Genomic DNA, 20,171 nt, shown 5'->3' with positions numbered 1-20,171 from the left:
CTGTAAAATGTAAGAACACAGAAAATGTTATTATTGCTTGAATGCCAGTTTAAAATACTCTAAGAAATATTAAGTGAAAAGGATCAAATAGGAAAACGGAGGAAAAAAATTGCCAAAGTGGAGAACTAAATCCCAGAGTTTTAAATTCTGCTGTCCACGCAGGGGATTTTTCTAGGAAAATCTACACTGTACTGTGCCATTGTCTCACAATGCATGCATTTTCCTCTTGTGCATCATTTTATGTACATAGCTCCTGTCGTGACATGTCATATCAGGATACAGACCAAAGAAGAGAAAGGTTACATTACCAGTAGCACAGGACTGGTTGGGTATCTTTTGAATGTGCCCTGCTGTGTAAGGTCACAATTCCTGCAGTTTGCAATTAAGAATAAAATAAACACATTGAAGGGATTCATAACATGCTCTGAATGACATTGATTGCAGTAATCTAGTAAATGACCTCAGGATTGTATTCTGCAATAAACCAATGAGTGGTTTATAGTGCAGATGGTAGAGACAATTGAGTGATGTATTTTATTTTGCAGCACCAGTGATTCTCACCTTTTGACTTGATTAAGCGTGTGTGTGAATAGGATGAACTAGTGATTTAACAACGTTCAGTGTTTGTGAGTTGTTACAATTAAGGTGTACCTGGTGGGAGAAAAAAAAACCCCCAAAACCACAAAACATGGTGCAACTAATAGAAAAGTATAAAAGGTTCTAATATTTGTTTTCCCCCACAAGGAGTTTATTGAACTCAGAGGAATGCATCTGTTTTTATATTGACAGGAAGTAATACTTAAGAGGGCTGCTGATTTAGTAGAAGCACTCTATGGAATGCCACATAATAACCAGGTAAAACATTATACTTCAGCAATTCTAAAGCATGGCTATTTCTTAGACGTATAGATAGATCAGAGGCTAAAGGTATATGATACTACAATGTGAGACAAGAATAAATACAGAGGGCAATGTCATTTCTGGAGCAGTGTTTAGTTTGCTTGTTTTCTTTTTTTAAAGGCTGTGAATTTAGTGCTTGTAAAAGCTGTGTGTTATTAACCCTGGAGGCATTTGCTCACTTCATACTATATAATATGGACAATGATATGCATTATGTCTTGCCACCAGTGAGTTTTCAATCGTACCCTAAAGACAGCTTTTAGATGGAGTAAGTTTAGGCTCCAGCCCCATTCTGCCAGTCAGTCTTGTTATACAGAAGCGTGGCCACTGGGACTGAAGCTTTCAACTGTCTTAGCGCAGGTGTCAGGGTTTTTCACGAAGGCAGCAGATCTTAGAAGCATTAGCTATCAGTTAGGCAACTGGTTTAGAATGAAAAGCATTTAGTTTTCGCCTTTGGGACAGGGAAATGTTTCATCTTAATATGTAAGAAAAGGTTTGTCAGGGTCACATTGGTAACTTTTATTCTTTTCTCCCCTTCTTACCCTCTAGGAAATAATCCTGAAAAGAGCAGCAGACATCGCAGAAGCACTCTACAGTGTCCCACGCAATCACAACCAGCTCCCAGCCCTGGCTAACACGTCAGTCCACGCAGGAATGATGGGAGTGAATTCCTTTAGTGGTCAACTAGCTGTCAATGTTTCTGAAGCCTCACAAGCCACCAATCAGGGTCAGGAGAAGACTCATCTTCCTCTCTCTATGAACCTTTTCTGATGAAATTCAGGGAAACGTGCAGAGCAGTGAAAGAGTGAGGGCTCAAACTAAAGGCTAGGAGCGTGTCTAGACATACACCATCTCACACACATACACAACCTTTGAATGACACTGTACTGTCATGAAAAGAAGCTTTCCTTAGTGACTTTTGCATCAGTTTGGGTAAATTCTATATTTATCTAGGTAGCTTTTCTTTCCACTCAGTATAACATTTATATTTGTGTTTAAATCCCACAAATTCTTAAAGATTTTCTATCGACTTGAGCATATACTTAATGTGGAGTACTTGCTTATGTGTTTTCCTCAGCCTGGATGATCTTTCACTGAGTCCTCTGTAGCATTTGTTTCTCACACAAGAGCGTCCCTTGAATAATTGACTATTTGGTTTGGTTTTGCAAGAGACATAGTACTGACACTGATTTTATTCTTTTTCAGAGTTTGAGACTTCTAAATTCTGAAACTTGAAAAAAATTAGAAATATTTACAAAGACATTATCAGAGTTTCTCTGTTTTTTAAAATAAAGTGGTTTTCTCTTTGTGTAAATGCAATATTATTTTAATTCCTACAGTTTAAAAAAAGTCCTGAAAAACATTTTTGTAAAAACCCTTGAATTTTCCCCTTCTCTTTCCTCAGGTCTATGTATTTCCAACTTAAAAATCCACTTTAATGAGAAAGTATAAAAATGAGTCTGTTTTCTAGAGTGGCAGACACAAGTATTTTGCATTACATGAAAAAAATAGAAATGTTTTTTAGATTAAAATATTTAATGGATGTAGTGTGTGGTAGAAAGAAAAGTTGACATTTTTTGTTCTAGGAGCAAAGATTCCTTTTTCTATTTATGTTCTTCTAGAAAAAAAAATCTGCCTTTTTGGATATGAGTTGCCCCAAACATTATTTCCAGAATTAGGTAGAGATTCAATTTTTGCCAAGTTTGATAGTAATTTTTTACCACCATAATAATCAGACCAGGTCAACAAGACTATGAATATCCCACTGCTTTAAGAAATATGCCCTACGTTTTCCAAAGCATACAGGAAACATCTAATTTGAGATGGGCTGAATGAGAGCAACATCAGGAGAAAGTTAACAAAACCGCATGCTTTTAACACACCTTAAGCCAATATATACTCCTCACTTCAAAAATGTAGGTCATGTTTACTCCGTTTCGTACAAACATCTCTCTTAGAGTAAGCGTTCCTATAATGCCCCATGGTAGTTGCTTGAGGGCATGGGCTGCCTGAGAGCTGTGAAGGCTGTAGCCGTCCTCTTCCAACTTTGTGCTCCCCTCAGCAATGACCTAGACAGTGAGGATTCACAATTTGGGTTACCTGATGGTAGTGGTGCTCAGTTCTGGCCCTCCCCATGCACACCATCGCTGAACTAGGCTGCTGGCTTGGGAGCCCAGAGTTACTTTCTTGTAGCTGTTTGTGTGAAAAAAAAATTGTTCTCAAGCTAATACCGATTTCTAAATGTATTCCCTCCCCACAAAAGGTTTTACTCGCAACTCGAGCAGCGTGTCACCTCATGGCTATGTGCCAAGCACCACCCCTCAGCAGACAAATTATAACTCTGTCACAACAAGCATGAATGGCTATGGGAATGCTGGAATGTCAAATCTAGGTGGTTCTCCAACGTTCCTGAATGGATCTGCTGCCAATTCTCCCTATGCCAGTGAGTATTAAACAGCTTTTCTGTATTTTGCACATTTTTATTAGAAAGCAATGGTGACTTTATGCGATACTCAATATTTAGTTTCTATTTTGAGCACTTGAAACAAAGCTGGGTCCTTTCTTTCCTGTCCAAGGCACTGACCTTTGATGCACTTTGAAGGCATTAGTGTTGCCAGCAATGCTTTTCACTGTATTAGTAGTATTATTATTATTATAGCTTAAAGAGAATAATGTCTCTCATCATTTGAGCTGATAGTTTCATAACTTACCATATAAAAACCACCATTCCTAACATGGCTAGAAAGCAGTGATGGCATAAGTGACTTAGTGATTTTATGTTCTTTGGAGTGGATCAAGAGTCACTTGTCAGTACACAACGTTTTGTTGCAGTGGGTATGAAAGGAAGCTAAGGATACTTCATGATGGAAAAATAGCTTTTTCCAGCTGTAAGATATGGAAGGCAGAAAAGTTTACTGTAATAAGACTGACATTTCCATAAGCTGCATGATGATGTTTCTGGGAGCTCTGAACAAATAATATCTTCATAACCTTTATAGAAATTATGAATAACTAGTTGGTCTAGTCTTGATTGCTTATACTCCATTTGCTTTGTAAGCAGGTATTATATTGACTTCACTGGGAGCTTAGTATTAGTCAGTAAATGGTGATAATGGCTCTTGGAGTTGGTGTTTCAGTCTCTGTACAGTGAATGCCACAAAGATGTAAGTCATACAAGTCATATATTCCATGGCATAAAGAGCTTATTGTCTACCATATTATTTATACTATATTATACTTATGTGTAGGACCAACTTTCTGCATTTGGATGTTAAACATTTAGTATCCTGTTTAAATATAAATGCATTTCTATTGGTAAAGGTCTATGAACTTTGGCAGCTGCTAACACAGCTCAGTACTCCCTATTCACATGGGAAAATTAAATGAAGGAGACCTGCCCTGGTTACTCTGACGTTCCTCAAGTAGCATAAAGGAATACACTGACATCTGTAGAAAGCTGCCAGCAGAATCAGGCCAGAAGGGCTCGTCATATAAATAGGTTTATAGGCTGAGACCCTAGCATGGACAAGACAAACAGACTGCTGAGACATACCAAGGTTTACACGGCAAATCTTAAGTTTAGTGGTGTAACAGCAGCAATGAATTATTTTGAATTGTATTGCTAGAGTTCAGAATTAAAAAGGGGATAGTAACTGATTGTAATACTTACCTCCAAGGCTTCTCAGCTGCTGCAAATTTAGAAGAAAATATTTACTTGTCTAACTAGTACTTATAACCTAGGAATTGCTAACCACTTATTATTTTTGTACTCTAATAATAATGTAACAAGTAGTGTTACAAAGTACCTTACTTATTAAGTTGAATTTACTGTCATAGAATCTGCGCACTCTGAATTCATAATAGAACATGATTGATGAGACATCTTTTTTTGGAAGCAGATGCCAGTAATGCATTTTAAATACTCCAGCAGTGTATTAGTTCATATTTATGAACGAATCCTCTTTAGAATAACATTTCGCTTCCCAGCCCTGGTTCACTATTCTAGTTATATTTTGGGAGGTTTTCTTGGTAGATCTGTCATTCTGCTAATGCCTAATCCATTGAATCAGAAAATGCTTCAATCATGACCTGAAAATTAAAAGGTGGCATTCTTAATTAAATCAATAAACTAATTGCTGTATAGTAGCAATTCAATTTAGGTGCTTTGATTGCTCTCCCTTAGCAAGTACTTCCAGACACAGAGTGACTTCAGACTAAGATTGTATCTGTCAGACTGTGAAACTTTGAACATTTAATTTCCATTAATTGATTTCCTCAGTGTTAACAAATATGATATCAGTTTCTCAAATAAGAACTTAAATAGGGTGATTTTTATCTACATAAATGCAAATAAAATAATTCAAAGCCCTGATGATAGGAATTTTACTCTATAATATGTAATTATTCATAGTCTCCTTTTGTATATGAGCTTCTAAAAAGGGTGAAGAATGAAAGTATGGGATCTTACTTTTGGTCCTTTCCCGTTCCCTGGTTTTTTTTTTTTGATAAAAGGGGAAACTGGCAATAAGAAAATAACCAAAACAAATCAAGTGAATTTCTTAAAATGATTCACACTTTGTGAACAACCAGAAATCTAACTGCAGCAAAAGCCTTAGACATTTCAAATTAGACCCAGTGCATCCAAGAAGCAGAACCCCCTTTTTTTTCTGCAGCCTGCTGATTCTCTAATACTAAGGAATGTCTTTGGGGGGGTGTCTTTTTTATCTCCAGTTGTGCCGTCAAGTCCAACAATGGCCTCCTCCACTAGCCTCCCCTCAAACTGTAGCAGTTCCTCTGGGATTTTCTCCTTCTCACCAGCCAACATGGTCTCAGCAGTGAAACAGAAGAGTGCTTTTGCACCTGTCGTGAGACCGCAAACTTCTCCTCCTCCCACCTGCACCAGCACCAATGGCAATAGCCTGCAAGGTAGGTGAAACCAAGTCTGGAGCATAGATGGCTGCTCTCAAAATCATGAGTTCCTGGTGTCTTGCAAGGCTCTAAGCCACATTGAGTTGTCAAAGGGGATAGAAGACAATGGGGACTCAGTGGTGGTCTCTGGCCAAAAGTTTCCTCCTGTAAAGGGTAACTTAACTCCACCACCGGCCCACCTAGTACTACACAGGTGTTTGGCAACCACCCTATCTCTAACTCGACTAATACTGCTGAATTGAGAGGCTATGTCTTTTAAAGCACAGACCTACTGTTATGATAAAAACAAGTAATATTTCAGCTTACTAATACCATCCTTTTTCTTTCTTTCCTCTTTTATTCCCTGTTGTCGTCCTTTATCAGACCAGTCTTTTGTGGACTCTAGCAAGTACTCCACTGCAGGGTCTCTCCAGGGGCTGGCCTTCTCCTGAAGTACGTCACTCAATCTTCCCTTCCTTTTTTTTTCCCTTTGTCATAGTGCACTTGTGCAGAAATAGACTGTCAGAGCTTGGCACAAACCTTTTCCTTTCATAAATAAAAGACACATTACAAACTAACAGCAGCATTTTCCAGTTTAACTCATACCAGGGCGAACGTTAGTTTTCACTGATTAATGTGCTTCTGTTCCAATTAATTCCATAGATGGTGCAGGGTCTTTTTGAAAGCCTCTTCAGCTGTTGGTATCAAGGGGCCACTTCTTTTCTGTGTCCCGTCCTCTTTCATTAAAAAGTATTCCAACATTGGCACCTAAATACATTCTGAAGTGTTGATTCAAGCCAGGGAGTGACAGATGATCTTAGCAATCTGAGAGTGCTGCAAAGACCAGCACTGCCCATTTAATTGTTTGGTTCAGCCTGTTTTACAACACTGTGCCTGAACCTTCCTGTGTCATTACCTCACTAAGCAATAGTGTGTTGAGAGAGACGTTTTCATCCTCGCTTAGACCAAGGAGTTTCCATAAGCAGATGCAGGCAGCTTGCCTCCAAGTGTGTCAGAAGTGGGAAAGATTTTGTGGTATCGTCGTGCTTCCCCCAGACCTCAGGTCTGTTTTCCTTCCCATGTACCTGTGCAAATTATCCAAAGATCATCGAGCAGGGAATAAAATCCATCAATTTTAAAGCCATGTTCAGAAGAAGATATGCAGAGGTGGGGATAGTTCCACAGACTTCAAGTCTACTTCAAGTCTACTTCAAGTCTACTACAGCATCTGTAAAGAGAAACATCAGGCTTGTGGGTATAACACTGATAGCACCATTAACAGCCAAAAAAATCTATATACACGTAGAGTGGAAGGAATTAATTCATAAAAGCTGGGACCTATTGTGACTGAGGAAAAGCATTATCCTCAGTGCATTTCATGCTAGTGAACTGGAAGGAGGAATCCTTGCAAATGTACACACATGCCCACAGAAATTGTGAAAATACTAGGAATGTATAAGCAGAACTTGGGTACCTTTGGCAAGGCCTTGTTATAAATACAGACTGTGTCAGGGATAAAACACACAACATTCTCAGATTAATTTTTGCATATTTTAGAAATTTGGTGCTGCCAACATGCTGCAAATTGTAAAGGCAGCAGCTAAAAATGTTTCACCTCCAAATTAAAAAAAAAATAAAAAGGAGATAAGAGTTGACTGCTAGAAGGTTTTTAACATGTTAATGTTAATATTTTGTTTGGGTTTTTTTTCTCTTCACCTTCTTCCAACTTCCTGTTGCGAGTGGAGAGAAAAAACAAGTAACGGGAGAAAGCTTTTCCTGGCATTGTTTTTCTTTTCATGAGACATGGAATTCCCATATTCCACATAGTCAGTTATGAAAAGCAATTATGGAATGAGCTGAGAGTACCAGACCCAAATGGGGCTTGCCGCTTGCCTCTTCATTAGGTTGCATCTAGATCTGTAGAGCCCAGAAACCACACAGGTCAGAGCATTTCCTCCTAATTTTTATTTAGCAATTCAGTTTTCTTAATAGGAATGAGACACCAAGAGATGGTTCATTTCTAGCTCATCATTGAACTTCTTCATGAGTTAAAGACACACAACCTTTAGTCCCAAGCCTTCTGACACCACCTGAGGCTTGTAATAATCACTCAGAAATGTACTGCTGGTTGTGTCATATTGCTTAAATAAACAACCGTGTATAAGGAGGCTGGCTTATCTCTTGGGCTTCTGGATACATCAGAAAGCAATCAAGCTTTCCTTATGTAGCTTAGATATCAGCAGAACTCAGTAAAACAACAGCTAAGCTTATCTGATGTTCTCTTTGCCATGCAATTTTGTAAAACTCAAAATACATTATTTCTGTAATTTGCTAGCAGCAAATACAAATTAGTGTATGATAGAAGAAATAATTCCCGCTGGTGGGAGTTTTTTCTACTCACCGCCCTCCCTTTTTGGAGGTGGTATGATCTCATACCTACACTGTTTCCCACTGATATCTCTGTTTTCAGGATCAATAACATGCTAAAGCTGAAAGAATTTGCATGACTAGATGTAGCACTTACAGAATAAAAGTAGAGTGATGCAAATGAAGACTTGGAAAGAATGGAAATATCAAAGCTTTTAGGCAGAAAAGATATCATTTTGCCATTTGCCTTGTAATTTTATTCAGAATTTCAGAGCTCTTCAAAAACAATAATGCCTTGAAAAAATGAGCAAAGATCTGCATCTGTACCATTTGTTTCCAGTGGCAAAAGGTGCATGGCTGATATGTAATTACAGGGAAGTGTCTAAGCCATGAAGGGAGGAGTTGCAATTATGTCACCTTTGCTTGGGCTCCTACCCAGGGCAGACAGCTGTGCTGTCACAAGAGGTAGACAATTCTTGACCATTTCTTGTTGAAATTGATATGATTTTGAAAAATCTTTTAAATGGAGATTTTTTTCTGTTGGAAAAATATTTTGACAATTTCTGAGGTGTAGGTATTTTTTCTAAAGCAAAATCACATCTTGTTTTAAAGCTTAGACTTTAGAAAGGGCTGAAAAGGACAAAAAAGGTTGAAGTAGAATGCGCAGAGGATTAATTATCCATATGACTCTGCTCAGTTGCACTCATCACATAAAGGAAGACTCTACCCATTCCCATCTGCTCAACATTGCTTATCTTAGCAGTAAAGGAGGGAGCACTGTTGTCAGTATTACTTTTCTCTGCACTGTAACATATGTGCTAAAGTCCAAGCACTGCAGTCCCACCCTATATTCTGCTAACCAACCACCATCCAGAAATCTCCAAGTGCTTTACTAATAGGGATTAAAATTGTTATCTACAGGTGAGAAATGGAAACCAATCAAATTTTTTGATGTAATACAATGAGCTAGGAGGAGAAGTGGGACAAAACCTGTGCCTCAGGTCCATGCCCTCATGAGTTTTCGTATATTCGGATAGGGAAAAAATTACACTGCTGCTCTTGGCTGTAGGTGGCTGCCTTGTGGGGCTGCCACAGCACAATTACAGTCTGGTTGACTGTATCCATTGCTGGCAATACCTATTTTACTGATGCCCAAGAGGCCTGTGGTTTGGGGTTCATAATCTGGCCCACACTCTAAGGATCTCAAGAGCAGAGTATGGGGCAAACACAACAGTGAGAGCATAGCTTGGCTCGAGTTTCCTTCATTTTTATCCACATGAGTCTAGTGGATTGTCCAATTGTGAGGATTCAGAAGTTGTTACTTCACACTCTGCCGAAATAAAACCTTTTAAGAATATTTTCTAAACAAAGCTGTTGTTTCATCCAATGTTGATTCAATCAGGAAGGATTCTAAAAAAACCAGCAATATTGAATTCATCCTACAATTTGCGATGAAGGACACAGCACAGCTATGGAGATAATATGAAAATGCATCCTCAGATTATCTCCATGGTAGAGCCGAAGTCAGCCCAGGACAGGAAATACCTTGCCAAGGAACATTGAAGACATGGTGGTGTCCTCTATGTTACTCACTTGAGTGTTTTCCCATAGGACATAAAGCTACTCAAGTCACCACTCTATTACTTTTATCCTTATTCTCAGCTCCTTGAAGAGTCATCGTGTGGAGCAGAAACAATAAGTAGAGAGATTCCACATAAAAACATTGCTGAATGATAAATTCCAGGAACCAAAATGCTGCTGTGTAGTTGCAACATGTCGCCTCTGAGGATGGCCTTTTGCAAACATGTGGATGTGTTTTGCATTCTTGCCTTCTCCTCTCATTTTATTTCATTTAATCAGTGCAGTTTACTCGAGCTGTTCTCCCCTTGCTGATTAGACTTGTAATTCTTGCACATATGGTGGTGTTTGTGGAGAAAACATTTCCCTCCTCTCCCCCTCCAACCCCAAATCTGTGAGCCTTTTAGTTTGGCTCTGTCCTTATCAAATAATTGCAGCTGTAATTAAAGCACAATGAATCAGCACCAGTCACAGGGTTGAGTTCTTCCTTAAGAAATTACATGTCCAGATGTCTGAGATGGCAGGCAGTTCTAGCATTTAAATAATGTGCCCATGAAGTACTGCCAACCTGAAGGCAAATCTGTTTTCTACCTTTTGGCAAGTAACCTTGCAACTAGTATTTTAAAGATTTATTGCTGTTACAGTTTTCATCACAAGCTTGCATGACTACCTCCTCTAGTGATGTGCTTGCTCATAGTATATCACTTGGACACTCGGTATGTTTGATCTGCGTAGACCCTCTGGTAAACAGAGGGAGACCAAACTGGAGGTCAAGCTAGGTAGAAGACTTTACCTGTTGACTTTTAATAAATGTCATCTCCTTAAGAGAGGTGGTGATTTCATGGAAAATGATGTTAGGAAGTATGATAAAGAAATACTGATGATTCAACTTAGCCAACAAAAGAGAAGACATTCTAAATTAACATTAATATATGACTCACTCAGTGTAGTTGGTGATGTCTGCTACAAGTGTAATAAAACCATGAGACGTCGGTCTGCTGTACTGCTAGTTAAGGACATATTTCAATTTGAAAATTGGATTGGAGAGTTTAAGTTCTTTTCTGAGCACCTGGAATTGCATACGTAAGTCCCAAGGCTGAACATGAACTTGTAGAAGAAAATTGAACCACCTAATGCAACTAACACCCTACCAGGTCTGTAATATTGCTGGCCTCTGGGTCTTTAGGCATTTTCTCCTGTGTGGAGCAAGTATCTGCTTTGATCTTAAAAGTCTAACAGAATGTGTGGCAATGCCTGGGTCAGGTTTAAGCCTCATAAGCATTTTGAAACTAAAATCAGAAAATTCAGTTGGGGTCTGATGCTGATATCAGGGGAGGAGCACTTTTTCTGCAAGAAAATGACTAATTTCAGCAGTCACTTGCGATTTAAAACAATTTCCAATCAGAATGAGACTTCCCCTGATTACTGTGTGCATAGTTGTCTCTACTGGATTATATGGCTGGATATGTTGCTAGAAAATGTTTAAAAGCTCTGAGGATTTTAAAAGCTGTTTGATAATGCACAAATATAACTCCTTTTTCCTCCTTCTCTCTCTCCCTGTCCCCTACCCTTTCCTTCTGACAGCTATATCTGGCATGATTGTTCCCCCCATGTGAAAGAATTGCCTTGAAGAATTTTATTAATGAAGAGGTTGAATTCTGCTTCAGAGAGAATCTGATACAAGTCCCAGAGTGGAACTTTTTACTCAGGCCTTTTTAAAAATAAAAAAAGAAATAAAGAAGAATCTTACAATAACTACGGATTTTTAAACAAAACAAAAATCACCATCCTTGCAAATACTGAAATTAACAATCTATAACTGCAAGGTGTTGATTCAAGTTGTCCATCCCAAATACCTGGGAGATATATTTATTATATGTTGGTTAAAAAAAAAAATCCACTTTTTTTTTTCTTGCGGGAGTGGGGGCTTGCTTTTTTTTCTTTTTTTTCGTGTTATTTTAAGGCTTGATTTAATTCAAAACCATTTGTCTTTTGTAAATCATACAATTACACAAGGGACACTAGAGATGGAACTCCATATTTTTAATTTATGAATTTTTTTTAAAGCGGTGTAAAGAAAAATGAACTGGTGTCATTTACATACAAGTCTGTATGGGACAGAATAGAAGTGCCAGTTAGTTTTTCGTAGAAGAATTATGGCCATTTAATTAAGGGTCGGCTCATACAGGTTGTTATCCAGTGGTGACTAGCTAATATGATGCATTTTTAATGTTCTAATTAAATAGATATCACTCCCTACAAAGCTGATATTTTTGGATGGCAAGGGCGGAATGAGGGGTGGGATTAGTGACCGTTGTCTTTAATATCAAACTAAATAATTGTGTAAATAATACAACAAAAGAAGTTGGTGAAAGCAAAGGTAAGGATGCAAATAACACATTTTCCTCCTGAACTGAAAATCCAGTGCCTCTAGATATAATACTAAAGCTGCAGAATGAGATTAGCATGGCTCTCTCCTTGGCTTACGTATCAGACTCTTTCCAAATGAGTGGCCTTCATCAAGTTTAGTGTCACCTGAGCTGTGTATAATATGCCAGCTGGATTTTGCGTAGCCGTCTAACAGCACAGACTGGCCATGTCGCGTGGGGTCGTTTTGATGTAGCCCCTCTCCCCTCGATCTATTTGTTTTTGTGGGGCAGAATGAGAACAGACTCATCTGAGGTTCTGCATCTCCACAATCTAAAAGCACATGCTTTCTTCAGCCTCCCACTAGGAATGCTCCTGTATCAGTCGACCCTCTCAGTTTGTATCATAATATATTAAGCAACAGGTAACTGCTTTGGAATAGTAAATGGAAACATGAGTTTGGGGGGTGGGTGGTGGGACTGTTAGGAAGGTTTCACATCAAAACCATAGCTTCTGTTTTACAAAAATTTTGCTATCATTATCTGGGAAGTGTTCTTAAAAACTATTAGTCAAAGAGGCAGCAAAGCTCTGAAGATGCATTACCTGATATTTTTTCTTTGCTGTTGTGTTTTGTATGTAGTTATAAATACTGTAGATTTTTTGTGATTTTTTGCCAAAGTTGTTGTTCTATTTATACATTTTAATGTCTTAAGACAGTTTTTCAATATCACAAAAAAAAAGAATTTTACTGCATATTTTGCAAAAAGAGCTCACTACCTTTAGCTTGCACATACTTGCAAAATTAATTAAAGAAAAAAAAAACTTTTTGTTTCTGTTTTTTTGTTTGTTCGTTTTAAAGGGGAATTTGTAAAATATCCATATAAATAATGTATTTATCTTTGGAATTTGTACATTGCTTTTTTTCCCCTACCAAGTTTATTTTATTGTGTATGTTTGCTATGTGAAAAGTGCTGATTTGTTTGGTCATTCACCGTTGTATTAGCTGTTTAAATGTGATTTTAAAACATTTCATTTATAGGTTTTTTTAGTATTGTTTAAAACCATGCTTCCATTTTTTTTTAATTTCCACCCAAAAGCCATTGTCTATTTTTGTATTATTTGTAAGTTAAGAAGTTTTTTCCAATATATGGCAAAAAGTAGCATATTATTCTTGTAGCATTTAGTTATGTAGATTTTAAAAAAAAAATGTATCCTTTGCTTTTGAGGCTTAACAAAAACTAATGCTGTTTTACTCTATTAATATGCATGGGATTTCTCCTCTTTGGAGTGACGCATTTTTGTGCATTAAATATGGGGAGAAACTTCATAGAACTCAATGAAAATACTTTCTTTCTTAAGTCTGCTTGTATATTTCTCTGTCTTTCACATAAATATAAACCAGCAGATTGGATGCCTTAACAATGCAAATCATATTCATTTCACTTGTACATTGTACTGTGCACCAGAACTGTCAATCATCACTAACATTCTAAGAAAAAAAAAAGGAATTGAAAAGCACAAAAGAACTGTTTTGTTACCTTAAAACAATATAACTTTTTTCTAGTCAAGCAAGAAATCATTTACAACGATGCTGCAACTGTGCATGCTTCCTGTATGAATTTTGCAATGGTTTCACTAGAATGTCACAGTGTGATCCTTGGGGGGAAGGGAAGAAAACAGGAAACTTTTCTTTTTTCATAATGAGAAAATAAAAGAAGAGAAAACTGGAAAAATGTGAGAGACATCAGTTTATTGCTTCTGTGTATTCCAAGCGATTATTCTAATTCACATAGTAAGCAACAGCACGATAATGTAATCAAATTTAAAGCCATATTTTGTCCAGTGACACCATCAATTACTTTTGTAGAGCTCCACTCAAAGTCATAGCGATTTTGACACCAGTGTTAGCCATCAATGTTTGTAGTCTTCTACACCAGTGTCCAAAGATTCTTTGACAATGTGCATAATTTTGTTTTGTTGCAGCTATTTATAGTGATCTGTTGAATGGGAATTTCTAATAATTGCCCCTGCACCACCCTTATCTTTTACAAAGTAAAAGATGCAGCTGTTTACAGAATATGGCTTTAAGTGGAAACATTCAGATTTCAGTTTTAACAAGGTGAAGCTTCACAATGACTGGATTGCATAAAGTATGCGTATTTCCTCACAGTTGTACTAGGATGCAGCTAAAATGAAGTCATCTCTGAAACTACTAACCTTTCACCTTCTTATCTAAATCTTTTTGAATAGACACACACACACTGTACAGTTCTATTGTTAGAGAAACTAACTACTGTAGAGATTGTTATAATTTTTTTGCAGAAATTCAAGCTGTAAAAACTTTTCAACTTTCACAATATTTAATTAAAGTTACTTCCTGTCTGTGAATACATCTCCTAGTTGTGTGTTTATTTTTCTGCTTCTGATGGCTAGTAGATGAGGAAAAAAACACATAGAAGCAAGAGGCAACTGAATTGTCTTTCTAAAATTAAAGAGAAGTAGAAATACATGGAATTACACAGTGAAACACGGTGAATGCTGCTGTGCCGAGACTCCTCTTCCTTTGTCATTAGTGGATATCAAAGTATCCTCACTCATAATGCTGAATGTTCATCCTGTTATTGTTATTATTTCCATTGGTTTAGTCAATTGCTGAAGGGCCAAGACATTTTTTCTGACGTAATGGCACTTAGGTGGGCCTGAAGAGTGGCTGTCATGCAGAAGACTTCTATGGGGACAATCAAAAACCTTTATCTCCACACAATGCAAGGTTCCAAGCATTTCTAAGGTAAGAATAGGGACAACTAGGGTCACAGTTTAAATTAAATAAAAATTTCCTTTAAAAAATTAAATTAGTTAAAAACATTTGCAGCTGGAAGCAGCTTCTTGCAACATAGTGTTGGATATCTCTTAAATGTTAACAAATCTACTCCAACAGTTGTTAGAGAAAAGAGAGCTGTTGACAAAGTCAGACCCCAAATATGTTTACTCTGTCAGTGCAAGAGATTTTTTTTCTCTATCTGAGATAATTCTCCCGGTTCTCTTTCAAATGGTGTAAATATTGGCAGCTCTCGCTGCAGCTGAGGGCTCTGTGCTCAGCTCATGAGAAAGCTGTTGGGTTACATGTAGCTGAAAAGTAGTCTTAAAGATTAAATTCAGGACGTAGCATTAATCAACCTGTTTGAGATGCAGCAGAACCAGAACCCTGCTTCAGTCTTTAGGATCCAATGAGAATGTTTTTGTCTGATTTAATTTCAGACACATTAAAAACATACGGGTGGGGTTGAAGGAGGTAAGAAGGCATGAACCATCAGGCTTCTAGTTCACATGGATGCTTAAGAAGAGTCTGCTATTGAGCCCTAGTGATGCTCATCTCACAATCCCAACTGAGATCACCTGAGTGATCTACTGTAATAGATGATGAATTGATGCCAGAATAAACCCCTCCAGAGCCCAAACCATACGAGGCCCAGTTGCAGGGTGCACATTCAGGTATGGCTGTAGTGAGACATGTATCCCATGAGTTGTCATATGCTGAAAGGCAGAGGAGTGACTTCTGTCATCACACAGTGAACATGTGGGCATAGGGGCTTAGGATAAGGTGTATAATGACGTGACTGGTTGCTGCTCTCTAAACCAGTGATGGCTTTAATTTTTCAGCAACCCTAGTACTCATTTTGACTTCACAGTTTTTGCCTGGCAGTGGGTTTGATTGCATTTTTGTATGTGCGTGCCTCTAATTTTTTATTAAGTTTAAGGAAACTGCAGTAAAATGAGCTACCTTCACTTTTATTTTCCTGCCTTTTTCTGTGTGTCTGCTTTTTCCCTTTAGAGTCTGTCTCTACAGGCTCCTGCTACAGCTGCTTCCTGTAATCATTTACATAACTCTGCTTAGCTTCACAGCCCATGTATTCTTCTGCCATTTCATGGGTTAGCTGAAGACACATTTCATGTTATATGCTTGATTTCCTCAGCTCCTTCCTATTTGCTTCTTCTTGATCTCTAGTTGTCCTGTAAATACGCACATTGCACTGTTGCATGAAAGTTGGGTTGAAGACCTCCCACAGTCCCTGGCCTCCAACTTTGCTCCAGACTCCTCCAGTTTCATACCATAGAAGTTTCTGCAATAGCTTTACCAAATGCCACATTACCCAAGCTTTTTAATAAATGCATCCACTGCTCTTGCTGCACTTAGAGGGAAGTTGTCACTGAAGCCCATTCCTCTAGCGGACAGAAAACATTAAATAGTTTTGTCCTGCACCAGCACTGTGCTTTTGAATACCTTCTCACCTGTTAGCTCTCCTGTTAAATATACAGCAAGCAAATACTGCTGCTACAGTCTTTGCTTTGCTGTGCTATGCAAGCCAAGCTCTTCTAGTGTTGTATTTAAGATTTGTCTTTCTTTTCATGGAGAATCCTAGCAGCTTTTTTCCCCAATTCCATTGCACTCTGTACTTTTCTCACTTGGGCCTGTGTTCATATCTCAGGCAGGATGATGGGAAGTCTGTAAGAACCGCCCACCTCATTATCTCAGAGCTGTCATATACTTGCTTAGCTCCATCTACTGCAACATCACAGAAGCATCACCTTCTACTCAGTTTCTTTTCCCTTTACAAATGCACTTCATTAACATCGTACTGATAAAAAGGTGCAAAAATTACCAGGGAACATTCAAAGTCCACGCCATACAATAAGGATGCAACAGAGAGATGCTGTGAATCAGCCTGACATAAAGCTTCAGCAAGACAGTTGGTCTATTTGGTTGCTGCCTCATCCACCCACCAGTTGAACTGCTTCCCGTCACTCCCACCTCCCTGCCTGCCCCCATCACCATTACTTCAACTGGATGCTGCCTGATTTGGGTTTCATTTGACCTCTCTATTTCCCCAAAGGAGACAGCTCTGGTATCCCTTTTCTCCAGCCTCTATTGCTGATATTTCAGTAAGGGAGGTTAGGTCAATACTTTAGATAAATAAGTAATAGTTCCAACTCCGCAACCCTGTTCTCTCTTCCTCTCCTTAGTGCCCTTGAGACTACAACCAGACCAGAGCTTATGGCATGGCACCAACATGATTGGCAGATCACGTGAAAGAGCACACACACATCTTAGAAAAGCTTAATATAGTCATTCCAGGACACGCATGCCGATGACTACCCAGATCACAGCCTAACAGCAGGGACTGCAATTCTAGGTGACTTTTTTGTGTAGGCCTACAACAGAAGCAGCAAATATAATGCTCTAACACACATATTTCTCCTTATTTTCAATGAATGAGCCAAACGTGGGTGGGCACTTGAAGATCTCTGTCAAAGAAATTAGAAAATCACCTAACCCTTTCCTGAAATATTGTCCTAAATGTTCTAGTCCAGCTAAACTCTGCTTTGTATAAAGGGGATGAAACTGTTCACTTCCTTTCGTATATGAATCCCTCATTCCGCCCACCTTTATTCATGGGAAAGTGTATCTTATACTATAAGCTCTTACAAGGGTTTCAGTAGATTTGCAGCAAGAGAGACTCACCATGTCATGGTGATTCACTGCAGTCTGGCAGCTCTTGACTATGTGCATGAGCGAGGCAAAGACCAGTAATGTGTACATACAAGCGTGCTCTGAAGGGGCACAAGTGGTCTGGTTGAGAACAAGCTCAAGATAAATTTGCCAGTGAGGATGCCTCAGTGACTGCCCGTAGGAAGGCAACAGCTCAGGTCAATCCTCAGCTCAAAAGACACAAAAAAATGCAGACGTGTGCGTGTGTGCACCTCTGTGTGTACTGAGGTGGGAAAACTGTGAGAGCGCCACAATAAGCTCTGTGAAGCAAGCCCCAAGATGAACCCTGTCATGAAAGTTTACTTTTCTGCACTGTTTAGAGGAAAAAAAAGGAGTACAAATATTATACAGAGGCTCAGCTGGAAGGTTGCTGCACTGCAGCTTTCATCACAGCTTTCTCCCAAACTCACATCACCCCACTCAGCTTTGCACAGGTCCTGCTTGCTGCCCGTGGCCTCCTTGCCCACTGCCCCTGCCACAAAGAGCTCTGCCTTCAGCCACATTTCCGCGGAGCATTGCTCACAGTCAGCCTGCCCAGGGCACTGCCTCTCTCCCCCACCTCATCACCATTAACTTTGCCTTCAACCTCTGCTGCATCATTGCCTTCTCCTGAGGGTTCCCTATTTATATAGAGGGGAAAATGCAGTTGCCAGGACTGGAAATATTTTGTTACCTTTTTCTACTTAAGTGCGAGGCATTTTTATCTGTGCTCTCTGGAGACTTATGCTACAGTGGGACTGATTTTATCCACTTACTCAATGCACTTTAGTTCAATAATGATTACAGAACTTCTACATAATATATTAGGCATAGCTGATTTCCCAGGGTTTGTAGCCCTCTATCTCCCTAAGCATTTAAAACGGAATCTCTTTCTGATAGGTATGTTATGAATGATACACTCCTCAACAGCCATGATGTAAAAATAATAGCAGCAGCAAGCCAGAAGGAAGAAAAGGCAAGCATTCAGGTGGAAAATGCCAAAGCCTGTGGATAATACAACCCAATAGCAATGACCTGCTTTGCTTATTTTATCACAGCTTTTTAGCCTATCGGTGGTGCTTGCAATCTATGGAGTTCAGGCAATTCAGGCCAGATTCTCCAACATTCTCTCCACCACCTTACCCAAACTGAGGGTTTTGGCAATTTGCTCTTTCCATGGAAAGACTGGGTTGACCTGGGCTTGCTCTCTTGCTCTGTGTTTTTTTTTAAATGCAAGCTGAGCTCTTCAGCTTGCTCAACTGTGGCTTTAGCAGCCGTGAGCAGCCTGTCACAGACAGCACACCCAGAATTGAGGTGCCTGATGTGATTGCAGAAAGCCTGCACAACGTTTGTTTTCTTCAACAGCAGAAAGAGTAGCAACGTTTGTGGTCATGTTCTCCTTCACACCCAAGTTTAGACACAAGAAACCTGGTCCCAGGCTTTCGTCAGCCTGAGAGGCTTCTATGAACGTTTCTCCAGCCTCTCAGACTGCAAGGCTACTCCATTCTCTGCTGTCCCAGTTACCAGTGACCCTCTGCCCATGTTGTTCTCTATCATCTGCCCTCCTGGGCTTGGCTGCTCAGTACCCTCAGCCCACTACTCAGCCCCCTGATGGCAGAGGGCATTCAACTCCTGTCCATAGAGCCTTACACCGGCTCATTCAAAGCCCATTCGTTTGCCCCAAGGGGTTTTCCTTACTGGACTCACCACCTTGAACCAAGTGCCTTGCTTGTCTTATTGTCATCAGCCTCCTCAGCTGGTGATTTCTTTTTTTTATACTCATAAAAGCTCCATTTTTCAATTTTTAAGTTCTTTTTTCATTTTTTTTAAGTTCAATTTTCAAGTTCTTAATTTCAGTAACAGCTTTTGGCAACGAGTTCCATAGGCTCGTTGCCATTATTCCCTTATTTTCTCCTTTTACAATGGGGCGTGTGGCTGCTGCAGCAGCTCCTGATGCTGTGGGCAGCCCTCATGGGCTCTCGAGGGGTCGGGAGCAGCTGGGGATGCTGCTGCCTCTCCCTCAGCCCCAGCAGAGTGACACGCGGCAGCTCCCATAGTGGCTGCAGCCCCACAGTTTCCTGATTGACGTCAGGGAACAGCACAACGAAAGTCGCTACCAGCTAACAGCTGTTCCAACAGTTTTAATCACAGGGCGAGCTGTAAGATAAATAAATAAATAAAGCCTATGAAGTGACAAAACAAATGGCCTGGTATCAGAGACAGATTTGAAGCTTCTGGCTGCCTTCGTGGGAGAGCAGCCTGCGAGCTCACACTTTCCCTCCCCCAAATAATTAATTTATCACTTAGCAGCGCAGTGGCTTTCTGGAAGGTGCTTGGAGATAGTATCTGAAGGTGAACTCCAGCCATTTGGAGGAGCCCAGGGGGCTGGGGAAAGAAGCCTTCAAGCGCTGGAGTCTACAGGTGAACTGGCAAGATCGCTGGGGGATTTATATCAAGTTGCTCAAGCTACTGTGAGCCAGCACGCGCTATTTTGTTCCGCCCTCACAAATCACTGTTATGCCCT

General features: G+C 39.5%; 1 protein-coding gene across 8 annotated transcripts in view; it reads left to right on the top strand.

The window, feature by feature from the left end:
- Positions 1 to 14,512, top strand: part of EBF1 (EBF transcription factor 1) — a 276,666-nt gene extending 262,154 nt beyond the window's left edge. For 4 of the 8 annotated variants that reach the window (XM_069868872.1, XM_069868871.1, XM_069868869.1 and 1 more), the window contains exons 12-17: positions 790 to 855; positions 1,450 to 1,627; positions 3,164 to 3,343; positions 5,632 to 5,826; positions 6,193 to 6,261; positions 11,338 to 14,512. In XM_069868872.1, coding sequence (XP_069724973.1) covers positions 790 to 855; positions 1,450 to 1,627; positions 3,164 to 3,343; positions 5,632 to 5,826; positions 6,193 to 6,260 — 687 coding nt within the window. In that variant the 3' untranslated portion in view covers position 6,261; positions 11,338 to 14,512. The remainder of the gene's footprint in view (positions 1 to 789; positions 856 to 1,449; positions 1,628 to 3,163; positions 3,344 to 5,631; positions 5,827 to 6,192; positions 6,262 to 11,337) is intronic. The other 4 variants (XM_069868876.1, XM_069868875.1, XM_069868874.1 and 1 more) reach the window with 1 other exon arrangement.
- The last annotated feature ends 5,659 nt before the right edge of the window (positions 14,513 to 20,171 follow it).

This window comes from Phaenicophaeus curvirostris, chromosome 15 (assembly GCF_032191515.1).
Source record: "Phaenicophaeus curvirostris isolate KB17595 chromosome 15, BPBGC_Pcur_1.0, whole genome shotgun sequence".
NCBI lineage: Eukaryota > Metazoa > Chordata > Aves > Cuculiformes > Cuculidae > Phaenicophaeus > Phaenicophaeus curvirostris.
This window is presented reverse-complemented; position numbering and strand designations above follow the sequence as displayed.